Raw genomic sequence first — 22,556 nt, forward strand, 5'->3', positions numbered from 1 at the left:
ACTTACAAAACAGATTTCTCTTTTGACAAATATTATTATAATTATGGGTAAATACCATGTTCACAAAAATAAATGATAAAAAAAACAGATGCCAAATATCTGCTTTAAAACAAATTTAGAATACTCCTGTCCTCCATGAAATATATTAATAGTCCTAATCAAACTGATGGTAAGTTTTGTGATGCTGTAAAATGTTTGACCCTGTAAGTTGTTTTTATGGTTCTGTTTGTTAATTTTACATAAGAAAAATGCCTTGCCTTGTTTTTTTTTTTTTGTAATTGTCTCTAGATGTTGTAATAATAATAAAGTTTTTCTCTGAAGTGAGATTGTAGGGTGTTTCTCAATTCAGGTTCTGCAAACCTCCAAATGCGCAGATTGTGTCGGCAACGAAGTGTACGTCATCTGCACACGACTAAGTGTGCTTACTGTCAGTGAAATGAGACGGCCTATCTAGCGTACGAGAATTACCCATAGTGCTCCAGTCCACCGTTGACTAGCAATTACATATGCCAAGTTGATCTAATTACTGATCACATTCTTCCATTTTCAATGGCATCATGTATGAACAGCAACTTGCATGACAACACAAGAATCACAAGTATTAATAAATAAGTTTAAAACAACACAAACAGCATTTTCATACTCATCTGGACAACCGTTAGTCTTGGAAAGCATCTGGTCACTGTGTTGCTCTGTAACAAGACAATAACTTTACTGTATACTTTCATTTTCAAACTATTTGGATACTTTCGTTTTTTTTTTCCTTAGGTAATGAATGATTAATTGTAAGAAATAAAAACAAATTGAGAAAAGTTCATATGATTCTAAAAAAAAAAAATCCTTTCATCCCCTTTAAAGATTTTCACTTTAAACGTTTATAACGGTATGGCCTCTTTCAGAGGTTTTTCTTTAAATTTTAGAATAAAATCAAGAAAACAAAAACTGTGGTTTGAATGTGATTGCTTCTGTGTTTAAGTAAAACATGTCTAAACCAGCAATCTGGGGTTCATGAAGAAAAATCTCATTTTTCATGCCAACACATTAGTTTATCTGAGTTGTGGTACCCATAGAGAGGAACACTGATAAAACTGCCACGAGCCCAAAGCACACAATAATTCAGAATTGCAAACTCAGTGATGGTTCAACCTCAGTTTTTAATTCATCTCAGCAATGTTTTTAGAACTATTTATTTTACCTCCTTTCCTTTTTGTGTCAATTTAATGACATTGAAGCTTACTGTGAAGCCGTGTGGGAGACCAGCATAGATGACATATGTAGTGTATTACAACATATTCCGCTGATCAACAACAGAAGCCTAAAAGTTCATTATATCCAAATGTATTTAGGAGTAAATAGCACAATATTTAATCACTTAACAAATTCTCATAATTTCTTCCAATATTGTTTCTGTAAAATGAAGGAAAGTTGGCTTTTATGTGGAACTGAATGCCATGAAGGCCACAAAAGTCCTCCCTGGTGTTGGTCTGGTGCATGAGGACACACTGTGGCTAAAACAAACAGGGACATCTTTCATCATATAGCTTTTTGTGTAAAGTATTGTTAGTACACCAGTTTTGGTCTGTAAATCAGACAAATATGCAGTCAGCAAGTCGCGTCAGTTCCACAGTCTGACCACAACGTGGAGTTGTTTCCTTCAGTTTCAGTCAGTGAGGTTCAGTAGCCACTAAGTCACAGTGAAAGGCACATTCAGGAAGGCTGAGCAGCCAGCAGGCACATTATCAGCACACAGGGTGTGTTAGATTTTGGGCCTCCAGCCCTGTATGAATTGTGTGATTTTGGTCACATGGAGTCGGCTCAGGTGGAAGTCATGTGACAGGATGTCCTCAGTCAGCTGCACCAGGAAGCTGCCGTCGATTCGTTCCCTCTGGAACACGGCCACTGCCGCCTCTGGCAGGCCAATAAACCGCAGGCAAGCCGATACCTCCTCCAGTGACAGCGCAGACAAGTCAGCAGGAGGCCGCCAGGTGGGGTCGGGGGATGAGGACGATCCCTCAGTTACACCTGTGGTTGCCCCACCGCCCTCTGCGCCTCTGGAGGAATCTGTTGTGGGACTGGCAGCAGGCTCAGGCGAGGGGCAAGGGGATTGGCGGTTGAAGGGGTTCAATGCACCAAAGGGAGCAAATCGATTTTGTGGGGGCGGCGGCTTGAGTCGGGGTCCAGATGGAGAGAAGGAATCCGCCCATGGCTCTGCCCAGGTGGCCTGTGCGGGTTGAGGGTTTGCTGTGTTGTCTGCAGGGAAGGCAGAGACTGGTTCAGGACTGGCTGGACTGGGAGCAGGACAGTCTGCCCAGGAACACGGGTAACAATAGAGAGTGGCATCTGGAGAGGGCGAACAGCTGTGACCAAGCAGGACAAAGTTATGTTAAAACTCTTTTTATTATCAACATTATTCTATAAAAAAAAAAAACCCCAAAAAAACAAACAAAAACATCTACTCTCCAAACACTGACAATGAGCTGTTAGTACAGTGAGCTAGTCTTGGATTTTATCTGCTAAAACAATGTTTTTCAAATGATCTAGATTTTTATACTGTATGAACTCGTCATTTTAATTCTTATATTGGCATGTAGCAAACTGTCGACACTTATTATCTTTTCAGCTAAGTCTTTGATGGATTATTTTGTTTGTGCCGTTTCAGGGTTGCTTGTCAAAGTAGGAACAGATTCCTAATGCAAATGCCTGATGTGCAAAATTTGGCAAGTGTAGTGTTTATTTCTCACATCAGACACATTTAAGGTACAGTTAAAGTGGATTAAGTGATAGATAAAGCAATAAATGTGGATCAACTGAGTTCATAAAGAAAGATTGGGCATCTCATACTCAAATCTGATTGGTTCAAACAACATGGAGGCGGATTTATACTGTAGCTCTAACCTGATTACCTCAAAGCAAAGGCTCAAACAAATATCAGTAAGTATTTAGATATAACGACACAGGAGGAAACTTGATGGAAAAAAAAACTAATTTAAATCTAAAACAGGGGCTTAAAAGAATTTGCATGAAAAAGAAAAGAAACAAAGTTATTTACAAATATGCCATAAAGATGTTAATTTGAATAAATATTCACATGAATAAATAAAAAAAAAATGTTGTTACATCCTTCTGTTATTTATTTATTCATTTAATTGTTGCTTAATGTTTCTCCTCATTTATTTATTATTTTTTATATTTTTAATATTTATCAATTTATTTTTCCTGTTGTGGCCCTCATTTCACACACTTATTCATGAAACAGCTTTTAATGCAACTGAAATAAAAAAATAAATAAAACAAAAAACAAAAAAACTCCAGTTTGTCTGACACATCTCTTATATAGTGGCAATAAAAATGTAACAGCGGGAATAAGGATTTAAGATTGAACCTCTGAAACGATTGGATTATTAACGATTTGGTTCATGTCTGGTTCAGAGAAAAATGATACGGCACCTGTTATGCAATCCAGAGGAGTAGAAGGAGAGGTTTGGTCTCGGGGAGGTGGAGGTTTTGGGAAAGCGAGGCGGAACAGGAGGACTGGGGGCCGGACTGGAGATGGAGCCTCCTTTAGAGCAGCGAGGGGGGACTGGAGGGGCAATCAAGTAGCGACACTCCTCTCTCACCTACACAAACACAAACACAAAGGGACAACACACACACACACATCAGCACAAAAGTTAACACTTTCAACTTTACTTGTCAGGATGTTTTATGTGTGTGTGTGTGTGTTTTTGCTCCGTTTGGTAAATGTCAAACTTAGTGACCTTTACACCTCAAACAAAACTTCCCCACACACTGTACCTTAACACACACACACACACACACACACACACACACACACACACACACACGCAGTTCCTTGGCAGGCTAAATATCAGGGGATGAAGAACGCAGTGTAACAGGCTATAATCCAGTTGCTATGCAGATGTCTACACCCACACAAACCTCTGAAAGAAAAAGTCAAGTACACAAAACGAAAGCATGATAATACACTACGCCCCTTTCAAACACCAAACACACAAACAGATGAAAACTAATCTGGGGGAACAACTTAATCATCCAAAAGTAACCAGCTCTGCAACAATAGGAAGAAAACTCAGTATTTCAGCTTTAAAAGCAGCTCAGGACTACATCACTAATGAAAGGTTTAGGTTCTAGATTTAAGATTAAAATGAGAAGCAAGAATGAAAAGTAGAAAAAGCTTTAACAGCATGCTCATCCCCGAACATGCAGCTAAAACAGATTTTTAAACAATAAAACAGTTTTTTAATAAGTAACCTCAATTAAAACAAATTACAGAAGACTTTTACGTCAACATCTGCCTCGTCAAACACATATTCCTCAACTTGGTGTCCACAAAGGTTGTGCTGAAGATTAACTGACTGCAAGTTTATTTGCTGATTCTTTTTTTTTCCGTTCAGGCTGAAAGATTCTGAATTTATTTTAAACAATAAAAAAATCATCAAAAATAAAAATGTTTTTTTTTCACCAAACAATCGTTTTAAAAATATGAACCAAAAATAACTTCTGTAATACGACAACTTATAATGTATTACAAATCAATGAAAAAGGTATTTAAATATAATTGTAATAAATCATCTCTTATGGACCTGATTAGCATCTCATCATTTAGGATCAGTGAAAGTTTAAACTTCTTTAAAACCAGAGCAAGACGCCTTTAGGTTGTTGTTGTAGAATAAGTCCAGAGCGATCACTTAAACACGACTAGCAAGTTTTTCCTCACAAACATAAGCTTGCCTCGTCACCTGCTAGCTTTTTGTTCTTTTTTTCCACAAATTTACATCCTACTTTCCCCGTCTACAAGTGCTGCAGGTTGCTAGTATTGGATCGTACTTACTGATAGTTTAAAACTTCAGTATCAGGACTTTCCTGCTGGCAAGTTTTTTTTCCATCCAGTCACAATTCACATTATCAGTCGGTATAATTATGTCCATGACTGCAAAGCAATTAGGGGTGGCAAAATCGAATAGAAAAATCTGGATTTTTTTTTTCTTCACAATTTTGAAATAGATTTTTTTTGTTAAAAAAAAATCTTTATTTTTTCAAATAAATAAAATTAATCCACAATAAAATTTTTGTCATTTTTATTGTTTTTATTGATCTTTTTATTTGTCTTCTTGGGCAACACAGCAGCAAAATGATGGTCTGGCTACTGTTTTTTTCTCTCATTGAAATGAAGAAAAATGACGAACAAAAAAAAGTTTCATACATTTTTTTTTGTTTTTAATCTACAAAAATCAGCAATATTAAAGAATTGTGAGAATCGCAATTTAAAACAAATCGGCACCCAAAAAATTGGAATCGAATCGAATTGGGACAAAAGCATATCGTCACAGCCCTAAAAGCAATCATAAACACCAGTCATAGGAAAACCGCTTAGTAAACAACCAACAACGTCCTTTTTCCACATGCTTTCGGCCAGTTGGTTGGCACGGCGTTGACTTTACACTTCAGTCATCAGCTCTGGACTTATACTTTATATCTCCCATTTCTGTCACGTCCAATTTCTGTTTGGAAAAGCTATAATGAAGAGCCGAGCAGGAGGCAGAGCCTTTGGTTATCAGGCCCCTCTCTTATGGAATAAGCTCCCAGTTAGTGTTAGGGAAGCAGACACCCTCCCCACCTTTAAGACTAGGCTGAAGACTTATCTTTTTGATAAGTCCTATAGCTAGGGATGGTTTGCATCCCTTAGTTATGCTGCTATAGGTTTAGACTGCTGAGGGACATTTCCTGATACACTGAGCTTCTTTCTTTTTCTCTTTATCTCTTTCTTTTACCCCCCCCCATAACAGTGTTGCATCATTAACATGTATGTCTCCTGTCTCAGCAGGTCTCCCTGGCCGGGAGTAGCAGTTCCTGTTGTCTGTTGTCTTTCTGTCCTCTTCCCCTCACACAGCAGAGGCAGATGGCTGCCTGTCCTGAGCCGGGTTCTGCCGGAGGTTTCCTTCCTGTTAAAAGGGAGTTTTTTCCTTCCCACTGTTGCCAGTGTGCTTGCTCAGGATGGGAGATTGAGTTGGACTCAACTCAATCTGTTGGTTTCCTTATATAGGCTGTTATGAATTGGCCTTCATTATGTTTTCCCCTCTGTCTGTAAAGCGTCTTGAGATGGCATTGCCGTGATTTGACGCTATATAAATAAAGTTGAATTGAATTGAATTGAATAATGCAAACAGACCTCAGCATTTTTATGAAATGTGTACCTGAATTAGTTGATATTAAACGGTTGTTATTCTTTGTAAGGGTTAGGAAAATCATTGGGCATTTTTCTGGTGGCATAAAAGTGAGCAAACACAGTTAAACTGGTAATTGCAATTAATCAATTTACCTCAAAAGGTTTGTCAGTGTGTGGTCACTTTGATGTAATAAATAAATAAATAAATCTCGATTAGCCAATAACTGCTTGATGTAACATGTAAAGGAAAAAGGATTGTTAAATAGGTGATAATTTTTCACATGAGAGGACTTTGGTGATAAATAATCATTATCAGGTAAAACTGCACTCTGAAGAACACCATGCACTGCTGCACTCTTGTACTGTTCCTACAATGGGTGAAAAATTAAAGCAAAAACATAGAATTTGGACGTCTTGCTGGAATTATTTAACACTAAGCCCTTCATAGTCACCAATTTCAAGCTATGTGCAGATCTATAAAAGGAGCAACTTATTGAAAAATGGTGTTTCCTCCCTCCATGACAGACCAGCTGACTTGAAGAATCCACCTGTTCTGGTACATTACAACCTAAAACCTTCCTGTCACTGCATGTTGTTTCATTGCTTGTCACCCTTCTGTAGTGTTTGTCTGTTCTAAGCATGGCTGGAGTGTACAGCAGCCTTTCCAGGAAGTCGATGTTTGTGTGTGTCAGTGAGGGTTAAGAGCTGAAACACATGAATAATTCAAGCTGGGAAGTCTGACTTCTAAAAGCCAGATGCTGCTGTGGACAGATGAGAAGGACAGGAGACAGAATGACAGCGAGAAAGAGAAGAGGCGAAGACTGAAACTCACAGCATCAGATTTTGGAGGTACGGGTGGTGGAGTAGACACTCTAGTCACCATGGTACCAAGGGAACCATCCAATGAGGAAGACGAATGAAATGATATGAGGTTAGGCTCCTTGCCTAAGCCCTCTGCGTTCTGATTGGTCCAGAGTTCCTCGTATGGGATCTCCTCGCTGGTCCTCATTTCCTCCTCAGTCCACTCAGGAGTCACATATTCCCTCTCCTCACCTGGTCCCTCCCCCAGCCTCTCTCCAAGAGAGTCCCTGCAGCGCTGTGACACGCTGTCTGAAACCCCACCGACGTACCCGCACATTGACAGGCGCTGCAGTGCCGGTGCCAGAGAGTCCTGGCCCGACACACACATGCGAGAGTGCCGAGGACTTATACACTCCTCAGTCATACACTCCAACTCTGGCCGAGTTTCCCGAACTGCGCGAGAGTAGGCATCCGGGTCAAAGGCATGCCGCAGCAGCAGGTTCTCCAGCACCGCTGTGTGAACAGATGCTTCTGCCACATTAAAGCGAGGCATGCAGCGCAGCAGCAAGAAATGTGAAGGGGAGACTTCCTGTCGGCGGAGGACCATGCAGAGCACCACCGTCTTACTGACGATGTTGAGCAGCTTATAGCGATGGCCTTCCCGCACTGCATGGCGGTCGTAAGGGTTCCGCGGTGGCCGTGATGGCACAGACACATTGACGGGCAGGCGAACTCTCTCGATGATGCTGCGTACTGTGTGCTCCCCTCCCAGCATGCCTTGCTCCAGGGGCGAACGTGTGCAAAAGCGTCCCCGGCAGCCAAACGGCAGGCTGACGCTCTGGTTGGTGCGATGGTTCATGCACACCAGGCAGGGAGTTTTACCTGACGACACAGAGAGACATCTTGTATTTATCAGAGTTATTTCATACCAAACCTGAAGACAAATATGACAGAATATCCTTAATGTTTGTTATATGCAAATAACTGAACATTAGGAAATCCAAAAACCTTTGAAAATGAACCTTCAAATATTGATATTCAATTAATAAGGCCAGTCAAAGCTGAGGAAAATGTAAATAAAAAGAAAAGCAGGTATGAACTGAAACTCTGAAACAGTCAACGTTTATGCCATGCTGTTATTTACTTTTAAACAATCCCTTAATGTTGGACGTTGCAATAATGACTTGCAATATACAGATAAACTCTTCAGTATATGGCGCAATAACAGGTGTATATAAAAGGACTGTGTTCTATTTGCAGAGGTGGCAATTCCTGGTCCAGAAAGTAAAAGTCCTGTCTGGCAGCTGCTCCGACCAGTCACCAAACCAGCTGTTTTTAATGAGCAGAGTTTAATTTACCAATAAAACAAGCTTGTTAGTGAAAACACCTGTTTTAAATGTACAGGTAGATCCAAAAACATGGCAGGATTTTTACTTTCTGGACCAGGATTTGCCACCTCTGCCTATTTGTGCGCTTCTACATCTTAGTACAGAGGTGTCCAGCTCCGGTCCTCGAGGGCCAGAATCCTGCAGGTTTTCTATGTATCCCTGCTCAGACACACCTGATTCAAATTAATTAGTAGTAGAGCTTAATCAGTTGTGCACGTCATTGGCTGTTTGATCCATTTAGTGGAAGCTAGATGTGTTGGAACAGGAATACATGGGAAACCTGCAGGACAGCGGCCCTCGAGGACCGACTTTGGACACCCCTGTCTTAGTAAGTCGTGAAGCTAGTAGTTGTGGAAATGCACAAAAGCAAAACTTTGTCTAAGACAGGAGTGTCCAGAGTCAGTTCTCAAGGTCAGAACTTGCTACAAGCTGCTGAAGAAGGACAATCAATATGAATCAGGTGTGATTGGGAACTGGAGTTGGACATTTCTGCAGTCGTTGTTAGTATGCCAGTGTTTGGACCATTTCAGGTAAGACAAATACTTTGCGATATTTTAGTTGTCTATGCAGCAGTGACATTGTTGTTGCAGTTATGGTTCATTTTTTTATATTGTACATATTTGCACTTTTTTATATTGTGCAGCTCTGATGTTTATGATAAATAGAAAGGGGGGTGAATCGAATTGAAAAATCAAATATCAGTATTTTTTGCTTCACAATTTTAAAAAAGATTTATTTTAGTTAAAAAATTGATTTTTTTTCAAATAAATACAAATAATCCATTATGAAAATTTGAGTAATTTTTAATTTTTTTTTTGTTGATCTTTTTACTTGTCTTCTTTGGCATTATAGCAGCAGAATGATGGTCTGGTTACTGTCTTTTTTTTCTAACTGTAATTAAGAAAAATGATGAGCAAAAACAGGTTTAGTACTTTTTTTAAAATGTATTTTTAATCTACAAAACTCAACAATATCAAAGAATTGTGATAATCGCAATTTAAATTGAATTGGCACCCAAAAAATCTGAATCGAATCGGGACGAAAGCATATGGTCACAGCCCTACTAAACAGCCATATGAAGCTGGAAGCAATACGTGAAAATAGATCACAGTACGTACCTCAAATCCCTATCAGGTGGAATAAATGTTCTTTGGTTTCAATTGCTAAAACAAACTGATTCGAACTTTTCCCACTGTGTGAAGAAGCATGTTTATTTAGTTAAGCAAGCTAGTTTACTACTATTGAGTAGACAACATCTGCCAGCTCCACAGAGTAGTACAGAGGAAAAGTCTCCCAGCTCTCATCTTCTTTGTTACTTTTAGAGCCTGAGCCTCATGTGTGACCTTACGTTTGATCGATTTCAGTTTCTGTGAAGCTAATTTTTGTTATTCTACCTGCAGAAATGTCTGAGAATTGATTAGTTATGACCTCATTAAAAAGTATAAAAAACTTTATCTCCAAAGTAGTGAGATACAATACCACTAATTTTCTTTTCAGTCTATTACCAAGTAAAATTCAAGCCAGTCTCTGCCATACCGATCCAATACTTTGCACAAAAACCACAAGTGTTTGGAAAATCCTTTTCAAAGTGGTAAAAGGATTTTATACTTACATTTTTATAGAATACTTTGTGACTCAAACTGAAGTTCTACACTATTAGACTGCATAAACAAACGTCACAATAACTGAAAATGTGTCAACGCGTCCATATGGAAATACTTAGTTAACCTTCAGTCTATAGAAATAAGAATAATTAATGATAATCAGAATTATCTCTGAAATCAGCGGTTTTTCAGCTGTATTTTTATTCTTTAAAACACAGGTGTCAAAATCCAGTCCTGGAGGGCCGGTATCCTGCAGGTTTTTGTTGTCTCCAGTTTCGCTCGGACAAACCTGAACGAAACTTATAAATATGTTTACAAGAAGCTGATTTGAATCAGCTGTGTTGGAAGAGGGAAACAACAAAAACCTGCCGGATACCGGCCCTCCAGGACTGCAGTCTGACACCCCTGCTTTAAAACAAACACCCAGCATTTACAAGAATCCTAACCAACTAAATCTTGTTGAAGCTGATGCAAGCTGATCGCACATATTACTCATACAGTAGTACAGAAGTTTGTAGCATTTACTTATTTCAAAACCTAAACTTAAAGTAGTCAGATTACAATCACTTTCCCAAAGTTCTGCATCCATGCTGCACAGCTTCACATTTTCTCCCTTTATAACTATAAAAGGAAGAACAATGCTTGATAACGGATAGTACCTGATGGTACCTGATAGTACCTGATCAACAGACTCCAATAGTGTTGTTCCCTCTCACAGCACCTGTACCTCTCCTCTCCTCTCCTCCTCTTCCTCATTATAATTTCCTTATGTTATGATTTACTCCCAGATGTTTAAGGAGATTTGGAGTGTTGCTACAACACATCTGTCTTCACACACACATCCTACGATGCTGTTGCTGTTCAGCTGCACAAGTGAGGACTGTGTGGTCGATCAGCACGCTGCTGCACCGCTGTGCTTTATTTCAGGTGACAGAGGAAGTAGTTACTTGCAACTGGGTATAATTTAAACAAGATCCTGATATTGGAGTTACTTTTTACTGTATTCCAGTTTGTAATAAACAACATGTTTACCCCAAATGACTAAAATATTGATATTCTAGGACATAGGCACATAAAAATATGGTATCAGTGGTATCTATATTTCAGTATGGATCACAACTTCAAAGAGATATGTGAGATGCAATGTGTGTAATGTTTGTGTTCTGTACACAAGTATGTTTTATTTTGATCATTCTGTGTGTGTGCAGGAGTTTCTAGTGTAATTTATTGTACACCAGGTAAAAAAGTGAGACTGGGAGACGTCTGCATTGAACCTGGTCTGGCTTGTAGTAAAAAGATTCCCCGCTAAACATCTCACAGCTGACTTTTCCTGCTCCAACGTCCCCTCCGCCCTGACTGAGACCTGCCTGTGTGTCACACCAGCTGATGTGCTGTGCGTCTCTCTCTCTCTCTCTCTCTCTCTCTCTAACTCGACGTTAAATGAACCACATTGTTTTGGGTTTATTTTAACACAGTGCTGCTAACAGTAGCATAAAACAACCACAAAAAAACCCCCCAATAAATACGTTGACTTTTTAGAAAAAAAGAAAAAGCCGTCAACTTTCTGTGTGGTTTTGACTCATTAATTAGCCGTTTACATCCGTAGTTCCTACTGGAGATTAGCTTGTGCCTGCTAATACCCGTGTCTGCTGTGGAGATATTTAACAAGGGCCTGAAAGCTGATTTAACACGTTCTTACTGATGTTACCAAGTTTTTGTATGGAAAGTTTGTACTGTCCTGTTTTGGTTTTACTAAACTCATCCAGTATATATATTTATTACTAGCTGTAGATTTGTACAAGCAGAGATTTTTCCAAATCCAATTTCCTACTTTTAACTTTTAACATTATGTCACTATTTTTACTTCAACAAAAGGTTTGAATGATTTTCCGGTTTTTATATCTTTGAACGTAACATCCCACTTTGTACATGGAAATAAGCTGTAATAAACTAATTTAAAAAACTCTGAATCTGATTTATGATGTAAAAAAGAAAATGCACACTCTTTTATATGCAGAATTGACTACAGCACTTCTTTGTTGTAGTAACATTGTTTTTTTCTGCTGTTGCAGAGGATTTCCTGTGGAGTAGCTATAAACTCAGCAGTTTGACTTTGCTTACTTCTCGGAGTCTTTCCCAGTCGTCTCAGGAGCGCGCTCAGTCCTGTCTTCTCCTTTGGGGGCGTGGCACAGAGAAGCTCTGCCTTCCCCATGAGTGACAGCTCATCTCCAGCCTGAAGAGTGAAGCTGTAGGGTTCACTGTCTTCACTGAACTCTCCCGAAACCACCTGTAGCACACACACGTTCATGTAAATGCGCACAGAAATGGCACGATGGAATGATTGTGAAAGTACAAGACAGTGTTCGTCCCCAAACCTATAAAACGACCTGAGCCAACAGATAAAAGCTAAACACAGCGAATCGAACGACAGCTTAAAGGTAATGATGGATGCTGACCTTGACACTAAACGTGATTGTCTCCATGACAAAAACCCGATCAGGGAAAACTCCAGCCACTTCCTCCACACTGGAGAAATACTGGACCGGATCCCTGACGTCCCGGTCTTCATCCAACAACTTGAACTTTCCTAAGAAGGGGGGGGGGGCGGGGTTGATGGACGAGGACAGAGGTACAGATGACAATAGTTGGTAAATCGGTAAATAAAACGAGGGAGGAGGCAGTAATAGAAAGAAGCAGGTGAGAAAAGAGGAGGGAAGAGCACGCTGAAAGAGAAAAAGATAGGAAAATGCAAATGGAGGAAGAGAAGGAAGCAAAGAAAAACTGCGAGAAAAGAGGAAAAGCTGTTTCTGCCTGTAGCCTCACCCCACACACACACACACACACACACACACATCTGCAGCAGACGCTGTTTGTACGGGAAGAATACAAAGACACCTCGCTGACCTATGACCTGGCACCAGCTCTAAGCCAATCGACATCCGACAGGGTTGGCATGGCAACTAATAAAAGACCCCAATTCTCACGCAGAGCAGAGACACATCACCATGGAGACACCCGCACATACAACTCTCTCTCTCTCTCTCTCTCTCACTTTGACCCACTCTTTCCCTTATTTTCATCCCCTCCACTCTGTAAATCTTTCAAACTCTCTCACTCCGCAGTTGAGACATTAAAGTTATTAATATTTTTGGGTTTCTGCCACTTTCTGATGATGCAAAGCAGCTTTTAAAGAAAGCCCAGCATCCTTCCCAACTGGGCTCACATCATCCATATTTACCAGTTTATTGGCTTGCAGTTGGATGTCTCCAACCCTGGGAGCGTCCTCCTTTCGCTCACAGTTAAAGTGTTTGATTTATGAAGGAAAGATAGATGAGAAAGTTTGTTTTCTGCTTTAATCTGGGAGCCTGAGCTGAATGCCAAACTCCTCCACCCTCTAAGCCTGCACCTCCTTCCTTTCTCTCAATTCAAACTGAACCCCCAGGACAAGGAGCTTCCATCCACCAAACAATGCAAGCAAGAGCTACTTTTCAACACAACCCAGCACCTCCCTTCCCCCTGGAGTGTGACGAGCCAAGGAGGAGTTTGAAATAAAAACATTGTTTACCACTAAATAAAGCAGAACTGCTGCAGAATCCTGGAGATTCTTCCAAGTCAACGTATCGTTTAGATAGAAGCAAGCGTGCAAATGTGGCTGACAGAAGATAAATGTGACCACATAGGAACAAGTTCCTATCAATCTCACAGAAAATCCCACTGAGGTTTAAAGGTCAAGCTGCTACTTCCAGTTTTAGAAAGTAGATCCGTCAACAACTTCCTCAACCTGAAACCAGTCTGTGACTCCAGCTTTTCTAAAGTTCTACTGCTGTCATCCCTCCCTCTCACCGCTGGGCATCTCTCCCTCCCTCAGAGAGGATGAGAAGGAGGGAGGCATCCTGTTGTCAACCCCCAGGGGTAAACCTATATTGCTCTCATCCTAAGCTTATTTAGACTTCCTGCATGAAGTCATCACACAGACATTAGCTCATCACTGGCGATGGCTTTACGATGCTAAAGCACCTGTCCTATGTAAAGATATCAAAACTTTGCAGAAATGATTAATCTACTTTTTACAAAACGAAATGTTTAGTAAAAGAAAAGCCACTTATTCAGCCTTTTATTTAGGTCAAAGCAACACAGACATCCTACATTACTTCAGACACAATGTTTTAATCCACTTTTCTTCATGGCCAGAGTTTTATTCTCACCTGAAGATGCAGTGATCTGCCACAACATGGGTGCTAAACACACTCAGGATATCAGGGAAAGTTCAGTTCTTGTCTATTTTGAGTCCAATCTTGTAAAGAAAGGGGGAAAGGACTGGTTTGAAAGAAGGAAAAACTAAAAAAAGGAGCTGGAAGAAGTATAGCATCACTCAGAGGAAATGTTTACCTGTCAGAATGCTATAGGTGTGTAACTGTAAAACAAATAGTCTGTAGTTTATTTAAAAAAAAAAAAAAAAAAAAAAAAAAAAGGGCTAAAAGTTGGGATAGTTCTTGCTATCCTATCTTTGCTGCATTTATTACTAAGTTTCTCACAATGAGTCTCTTGTTACTCAGGATAGTACATCTCTGTTGCTTTTATAGGACAGCTCTAGTTCATATAAAACACATCTGTTCCATTTATATTTGTGATGTCTTACGCAATACTCGCTGTTATATGCTTTTAAAGCTAAACTGGAATTGTGGAGGATGAGAATGCTGTCAGCGTACCCCTCCCAACCAAATATTCTCTCTTTCTTCCGAAAAGGAGCCTGCGAGGCGGCAGGAGTGTGAAGTGACATCAGCGCTCCATCAGTGGAGGAAGCATCAGATAGGCAGCATTAAGATCCAGTTACACAGGATCTTGAATAATGTGACTGGACTGAGGCGGCAGAATGGGATTGTGCAGATGAGCTCCGGTGAGGTCATACTGACTAGACTCATTCAGCAGGAAGACAGACCATGAGTCAATGGGCAGGAGGAGTCAGGGAGGGTCACATAGTGAGAGGAGGGATGCCTGAATGGAGGTGGAATAGTCAGCGTGTTTATCTGCAGGGTTTAAAGTTGGGGTGTGAAATACTGTGATCATAACATTATAGAATTACTCAACACTGTTAAATTTGACCTTTTATGATTTTTCTTTGCAAACATCTTAAGTAATTTTAGGTTTGGCAAATAATATAATGGTTCTGTAAGACAATATTACTGCAAAATGCCATGATTTGCAAATATGGCATGATTACTGCTGACAGTAGGGGCCTTTTCGCTGCAGCTCTCTGTTTTGAGAAATGTTATTTTGCTTTGGTTTGGAAAGTTTATTTCGATACTATATGTCCAATAAAATGAATTAAAATAAAACATACAAAAAAAACAAAAGTAAAAAAAAAAAAAAAAAAAAGAACAAACAAACCAGACATACTCGAAAAGGAGTGGGTAGAAGTAAAAAAAAACATTAAACCCCACCTCGTTGCCATCAGTGTTTACCGCGTATTCACATACACGTACATACATGTGTTGAATAATATTTCCAAATTTTTAACTGTTCTTTACATCTTTACATAAAGAAAGAGACAAACAAACAAACAACAACAAAAATGTATACAGCATTGTCAGTGACCCTTGCTAAATGTTAACTCTCTTCTGCAGCCATGTAGGCAAATATTATGTTTTTATACAGTTTTTTTAAATTGTATTATATTTGGACACTGCTTCAACCCTTGTTTTAACCCATTCCATAACTTTATCCCTCGTACCGAAACACAGAATCCCCTCATCCTGTGTGTTTTTAAGTTAAATTTTCCCCTGAGATTATAAACCTCTTCGTTTTCCCAGAACAGAATTTGAATGCTAAATGTTAAGAAGTTATTTTTTGCTTTGTAAAATATTTGTGCTGTTTGAAATTCAGCTATCCGTGAGTAAAAGGTGGGAGTTTAAAGTTGGGTCGGTTTGACTCTTGTTGTTGTCGTGCAAGCAGGATATGATTTAGCATGATCTGAATCGTGTGGATGGCAGCACATGTTGGGCAGTTTTTAGCTGTAAGTTGTCCATGCAGTGTGCATCAATGTACTCTTACACCATCATAAATGCTGGATATTAAACTTCAACATCACAGCATTTATGATTTCCAGACTTTTTGTCATCTGTTAGAAGATCAGTCCAACTTGCAACGTCCTGAACAATAAAAGTCTAATTTATCTGGTGACATTTTCTCTTATATCTGTAAATGAATTTTAACAACATAATCCGTATTTAATGCAGCGCTACTTAAGGGCACGAAGATCATGGCAAACCAGTACAGGTGTTCAGCCTTGCCATTTCTATACAGGAATTTCTTCCAGTTCAGGGAATTCTAATGATTTTCTTGCTTCTTTGATGAATAAATCCCTAAATTCTTTGCAATTTTGTACTCTTTCACTGCTGAACTATTCTCCCAAGCCTTTCTTCGCCCTAAGGAGCTCTTCACCGTTACATCTGAACAGCCTCGCTGGGGATGCCCTTCACAGTCGACTTGACAATTCACCTCATGAGTTCTGAGATGCTTCAGAGGGGGATTTTTAGTGTTACACAACCTCTCATGTCTTAATTGGCCCTGTCCAAACTTATTTGAACATTAATAACTTGTTTTTTTTTCAAAAATGAAAAAGAAAGTCAAGTTTATTTTTATACTGTTCATGACTGGTGAAATAGATTTGGTTCATTTACCGACTGACTGGTTGTATTTTATGTATCAAACTGCTCCCAGTTATGTTTAAATCTCATGCAGCGAAACGTTTGCAATGCAGATGCATTTATTTTACTTACAGCTGGGATTTTCTATCAAACTGAAATATTGTAGATGACTTTTGTACTTCATCTTACACACTGCCAGGCCAAAAAAAACACACACTGCATGGAATATGTGTGTCTTTGCAGATGGCAGAAATGGTGGACAAACAAGCAAGTTTTGCTTCAAGAGACAAAACTCCCTTCACAAGATTGTGCTACCAACATAAGCAGAACACAGAGACCCGCCACTGTTGTTGTTGTTGTTCGGCAGTTTGCTGGTGTAAACAGCGCCAGAGTGCGCAAATGCATGACGTCTGGACTTTGAGGTGATTAGTGTGAAAATGATGTAAAATGCTCCCTAAACCACTCTTTCACAATTTGAACTTGATGAATACGGGCATTGTCGTGTCATTGGGGAGTTTACTGGGCAGAAGAAAACTAGATATCCTTCATATCTTTATGTGTCTTTAATGCTTAAGCACCAAAAGGAGATTGGGGTTTGAAGACACAAACCCATGGTGTGTAAACACACAGAATACTTACTGTTTTACCTACCAGTAGCAATATAAATGGAATAGTCTGGGTAGTGTGGTAAGTCTTAGCTGTGAAATGTTGTTTGTCGAGGCTGTCAGCTGAGTTTGGACTTCTACAAACACCGATATGAAGGCTCAGTGTTTCTCCAGAGCACTGTGATCAGCTCTGTGGTTTCAAACTGGGATTACCCTGTGATTCATCAAGCTGTTGACCAAATAATCAAATAACATCCCAGTAGTCTTGAAAAGATGAAATGAAAAACACCACTGCTAGTTTTGAAAGACATGTCAAAGCAAAAGACAACAATACTTTTCCCTATCAGCGGATCAGTTCCCAGACACTTTTGTCTTGTCTGCTTTCAAAGAAACAGAAAATCCCCGGCAGAAATAGAACAAGTGGAATATGTTGACCTTTAAAATTGTCTATTTACTTTTATCCCCAGAGGGATTTGGTCTCTTTAGGGGAGAAATTGGTATTTTTAGACTGGAGTTAAATTTTGACTGACTACTAAGTCAATTTTGCTTGTATTTTTTTTTTTTTTTTAAATTGTGAGCACGTTATTAATGAGTAACCTTCCAAAGGGTTGAGAAACACAGACTACGTGTGTGTTTATGTGATTATGCTCACCCTGGTACTGCAGCGGAATGTCGATCTTGGGTCCAATAACATAGTGTCCCTCCTCTAAGCTGTGGGCCGTCACTGTGGTCCACTGACGACAGGAGTGTAAGAGCACCACATCCTCCTCTGTCAAGCCCTCCACGCATTCACCTACAAAACACAAATCAACAACTGTGGGTTTAAAAAAGAAGTTTGCAACCTTTGAGGTAATGAAACAAGTTTTTCACTTCTCTTGTTAATGGAGAATGTTAAAAAGAATCACATGACCTTACATCATCACTTGAACTCAGGACTCCGTGTTCATAATTACCACCATCAGGGATGCTTCGCCACCCCAAACCTACTCATCAAGACCATGCTATGCAACTGGCAGCGTACTATTACACAGTCCTCCTACACACACAAACACAAACACACACGGCTCTCCAGCTTTCACAAGAACTGAGTCTGAGGCATTGATTTCTGCCGATAGCAGAGTGGTACAATTCAATCACACCGCACACACACACACACAGTTTTTACTCACAATTCTTAATAATTACGTTGATGGATGTCTGAACACAAACACAAGACAGAAGGAAGAGCTTTAAGTGGAGAAGATCATTTTCAGGACTTCATTTTCTGTTGGGAATTTGGATTGTTGCCACTTTCTGGCCTGTGATGTTACAATGATTTGTTGTGCGCCAAGTACACCTATATAACCCAGATCATTTATGCTGACTACTAAGTCATTTTTGCCTGTGATTTCAAAGCGTTTACCGGCTTGCGTGCTGTGAGTTGACAGATGTATGCTGTAAATGAGAATTTCATTTGTAGAGCCAAATATCACCATGCAATAAGTAACGCAACTAGTTAATTTAATATCATGCAGTCTCCAGCATTCATCATGTTGCAGGAAAGTCCCCAACAAATTACATCCTCACACACACATGCATGCCACAGAACTTCAGTCCCTGCAAACAGATAATCTCTGTTGTTGTTGTTTATTGATGTTAACATAAAAAGAAAGGGGAAAACAGATTAGTTGCTGTAGTCATGCCCTGCTGTAAATTACTAACTACGATCTGGGATGGCTGGCTGTGTGAACAAGGAAGCATCTGTGGGGGTATTTACAGCTCAGTTATTAAACACCCAATGCTCTCTGTGTACATGACCGCGCGCCTCCACGTGTAAGGTGCGTAATTTTGCCCGGGAATATGACATGGTTTGGGTGCGCGCCTTTGTCCACCATGGAACAGTTGGAGGTGTGCCTCGTTCGTCGCTGCTCGTTAGTATTCACTACATTCACCGACAGATTACAGCATTTACATATGAATGGGACTTAGCAGCACTTCAGCAGCACAACAGACACTTTGTGGCTTTCCGGGCCTCCTGGACTGGGAACAACTTTGGCCGTGACACCCATCATCCGTTCCCAAAGAGAAGACACCAAATCTGGGGAAGGAAGGGTTTTTAATCCTGGCAGCAAAAAACTGTTGGATAAACTATAGCTGCTGCCAAAATATTACCTTTAATTTTTTTTTTTTTTTTTTTTTTTTAAAGTCAGGAGAATAATGTGAAGAAGTCAAATCGTAGGGCTGCAACAGCAGAAACAAGCTAACCAAATTAATAAGACTAATAACGGAAGTGTGGCTGAGAAAGTTTCAAAATAAATACAACTGGACATTATAAGCGTCCCATTTAAGAAGAAAACTTTAATATTAAATGATTGCACATTTATATCTATAATCAAATTAATTACTCCTAAATTCTTGTACGTCATCAAGAGAAAGACAGTCCTATCAATGATATGAACAATCTAAAGGACTTATCTAATGTAACAAAATTCTATGCAATTTAGTGGAATCAAATTAAAATAAATTATGGAAGTTCCAGTTTCTTTGTCTATTTAAAATAGTGACATCTAATTGGGGAGAGATTATTGATAAGATTTTTAAGTAGTTAGGTAATAGTTTTCATGCCTATTATGTTTTCACTTAAACATCATTTTGCATAGAGAAACTGAAGCCAGTTTTAAGTTAGCCACTGAGTTTATTTTTAAAAAGGGGCAGTGCATCTTCACAAACACATAAATGCACAAATGCAAAACTAGAGTACGGTTAATTTCCATTTTTAGTCCCTTGAGTTTGAGGTTATTTATGTTTTATGTTTTAAGTGATTCTGCTGTGAACCAACTTACAAAGTGAAGTGCAGCTCTGCAGAAAGCATGTAACATTAATGTATATCTAATTATTTAATATCAAACTATTTTTTTCTAAATGTCTTTTATATTAAACCATATAACCAGTTAGCAGATTTATTTTGAAAGTTGTGCCCGGAAGTAGTCTCTCGTTCCTGCTCCTCTTGACACAGTTTAACATTTTAATGTATTACTTTGTTAAACGTCTAGATTTACATCAATAATCTTGCAACCGTTTACTGACATCCCTTAAAAAAGAACTTTACAGGTGGTGGTGTAACTTTCCTCTCTTCTCCTGGTTGTAATATCATGTTTGTCGCGATTTATCGCCTGCAGACATCTCAACCAAAGTGGGAGCGAAGCGTCCGAGAGAGATGACAGTCGTGTGGCATAAAGTTTTTAATGGTTTCTCGGTAATTAAAGCACCTAGGAGGGAGTGATCCTTACCGTGGACCAGACGGACCAGAGTGGGCAGACGGAACTTACTGACCACCGCGTCCAGCGGCAGCGCCAACGGGCTCCAAGTAATCCCCGACAGGCTCGCCGACAGCTTCTCCATCCTCCCGGGTCATCACGGTACCGGAGATAAAAGTGATGATGAAGGTGAAGATGTTGGCGTGAGTCGTGACGGTAACGATAAAGTGGTGGACGGTGAGGGTGAAGGTGGTGGTATTATGGCAAAGAGTTTCGCCATGTTTGAATGTTGAAGAGAGGGAGCGTTGTCACAGTCGGTGCGCGAGAGCGAAGGGAGGGAGCGCGAGCCCCTCTCGTTCGCTTTCCATCTCTGTCACCCAGTCTCCGTCCACCACCCACACATGTGCAAGCGAGCCGAGAAGCAAGTCAAACATTAAATAAGGCCAAGCAGGGTTTTGAGGAACTGTAATGGAGAACAGAAAAGTGGACTTCGGAGTAGTTTCTTGTGACCAAACTACGCATCACATTTTCCTCACAGGTTTAAGGTTAAGAGGCACTCCTGGCAGGAATTCTGGGAAAAAAAAAAAAAAAAATTATTTGGGGTTGAGATCTCCAAACTGTTATGACCAAGGCCGGATTGAAAATGCACAGGCCCCTGGGCCCAGAGTGTTCCAGGGGCCCCCTTCCCCACCACAACATTTTGAAAATTGTGAATGATACTCTGTGAAACGACATTTCTAACGTCTCTCTCTCAATTGTCTCAATAGCAACACACTAGACACTCCATGCGTTTACATTGGAGTTTTAATTCCTGTTTAATTCCGAATAAAAGTTAATTCCGCTTTAAACTAACGAAAAACGACCATGTGAACATTTAATTCCGAATGCTAATTTTTATTCAGAATTAAACTATTTCCGATATAAGTATTTTAATTCCGAACTATTTAATTCCTCTGTCATGTAAACCTTAATTCTGCTCTAAGGTAATACCGGTTGTTCTGTGCATGCTCGTTACCTTGTCCTGTCCCGGTGACGCGTGTTGTTTTGCCTCCCATGTTCGGTGGTCTGTCTTTCTTCTTCTTCTCAGTTGCTGCAAAAACTGAAGTAGTATGCTCGTGTTGAGCTGGTACTTCAAAATTATAATAAAAAAAGCGGCGAAACCGGTACTTATTATGTAGTTTTTACAAGTTACGACTGAAAAGATAAGAAGCAGGGAGCTAACTTGCACCCTCTGTCCAATCACAACAGTTCCCAACCTGCCACTCTAAAGAGTAATTAAGTGAGGACGTGTTTCATGTAAATGTTCATTCGGAATTATAATCTTCATGTAAACTCATAAGAGAATGAAGTTAATTCCGAATTATTTAATTCTGAATTAAGAAACACCATGTAACCATGCCCACTGTGGTGGAAGTATCTGGCTGTTATGTACATTTTGTTTCATTTCCAAACTGCTGGTGTTTGCCCGCCATGGGCCCCAAGTGGGTGTGGGCCCCTGGTCCTGTGCCCATATTGTCCAATGGGTAATCCGGCCTTGGTTATAACAGCATATCGTAGGGAGTTTACACTGATTTAAACTACATATTTTAAATAAGACACTTTCTTGAGATCATTTAGGTGTAACGAGGATTTGGTTCTAGTTGCAACCCAGTAGGTGGAAAACTGTGAAATGGTCATAAAAACAAAACACAGTGGTTTAAAAAACTTCAAATACAACATAAACATTTATGCACCACCTGAAGTGTTGTGATAAAACAACATATGCACAGTTTGCTTTAATAAGGTTCCAACAGGTTAATGTTTATCTCTGTGCTGCATGCATTCTGCTTTTAGCAGCTTTCTTCACCAGTTCAGACCTGAGGAGGTCAGCGCCTGTAGTTATGGAAGCAAATGTTCCCTCGTTCTTGCTTGGTGTAGGTTTTCCGCTGCTCCATTGTTGTCATTTTTAGTCACAATGAGCCAAATGTGTTCAGTACTTACCAGATTTGGGCTAAAACCACCTCATCTCTGCACTGTGAAGCTGCTGAGGTTTGATCATGTAATTTCTTTTCTTTTTTTTAATAGAAATTATAGTTTTTGACCAAATAA

General features: G+C 39.7%; 1 protein-coding gene across 1 annotated transcript; it reads right to left on the minus strand.

The window, feature by feature from the left end:
- Positions 1-1,756: 1,756 nt before the first annotated feature.
- gareml (GRB2 associated, regulator of MAPK1-like) lies at positions 1,757-20,613 on the minus strand (the record flags this gene model as incomplete). Its single annotated transcript, XM_079255957.1, has 7 exons — positions 1,757-2,357; positions 3,448-3,617; positions 7,020-7,870; positions 12,102-12,267; positions 12,437-12,567; positions 17,885-18,025; positions 20,502-20,613. The coding sequence occupies 7 exons, from the start codon at positions 20,611-20,613 to the stop codon at positions 1,757-1,759; spliced, it is 2,172 nt and encodes a 723-aa protein (XP_079112083.1).
- Between the last annotated feature and the right edge of the window lie 1,943 nt (positions 20,614-22,556).

The sequence above is a fragment of the Telmatherina bonti genome (assembly GCF_933228915.1).
Source record: "Telmatherina bonti genome assembly, chromosome: 16".
In the NCBI taxonomy this organism is placed as follows: Eukaryota; Metazoa; Chordata; class Actinopteri; order Atheriniformes; family Telmatherinidae; genus Telmatherina; species Telmatherina bonti.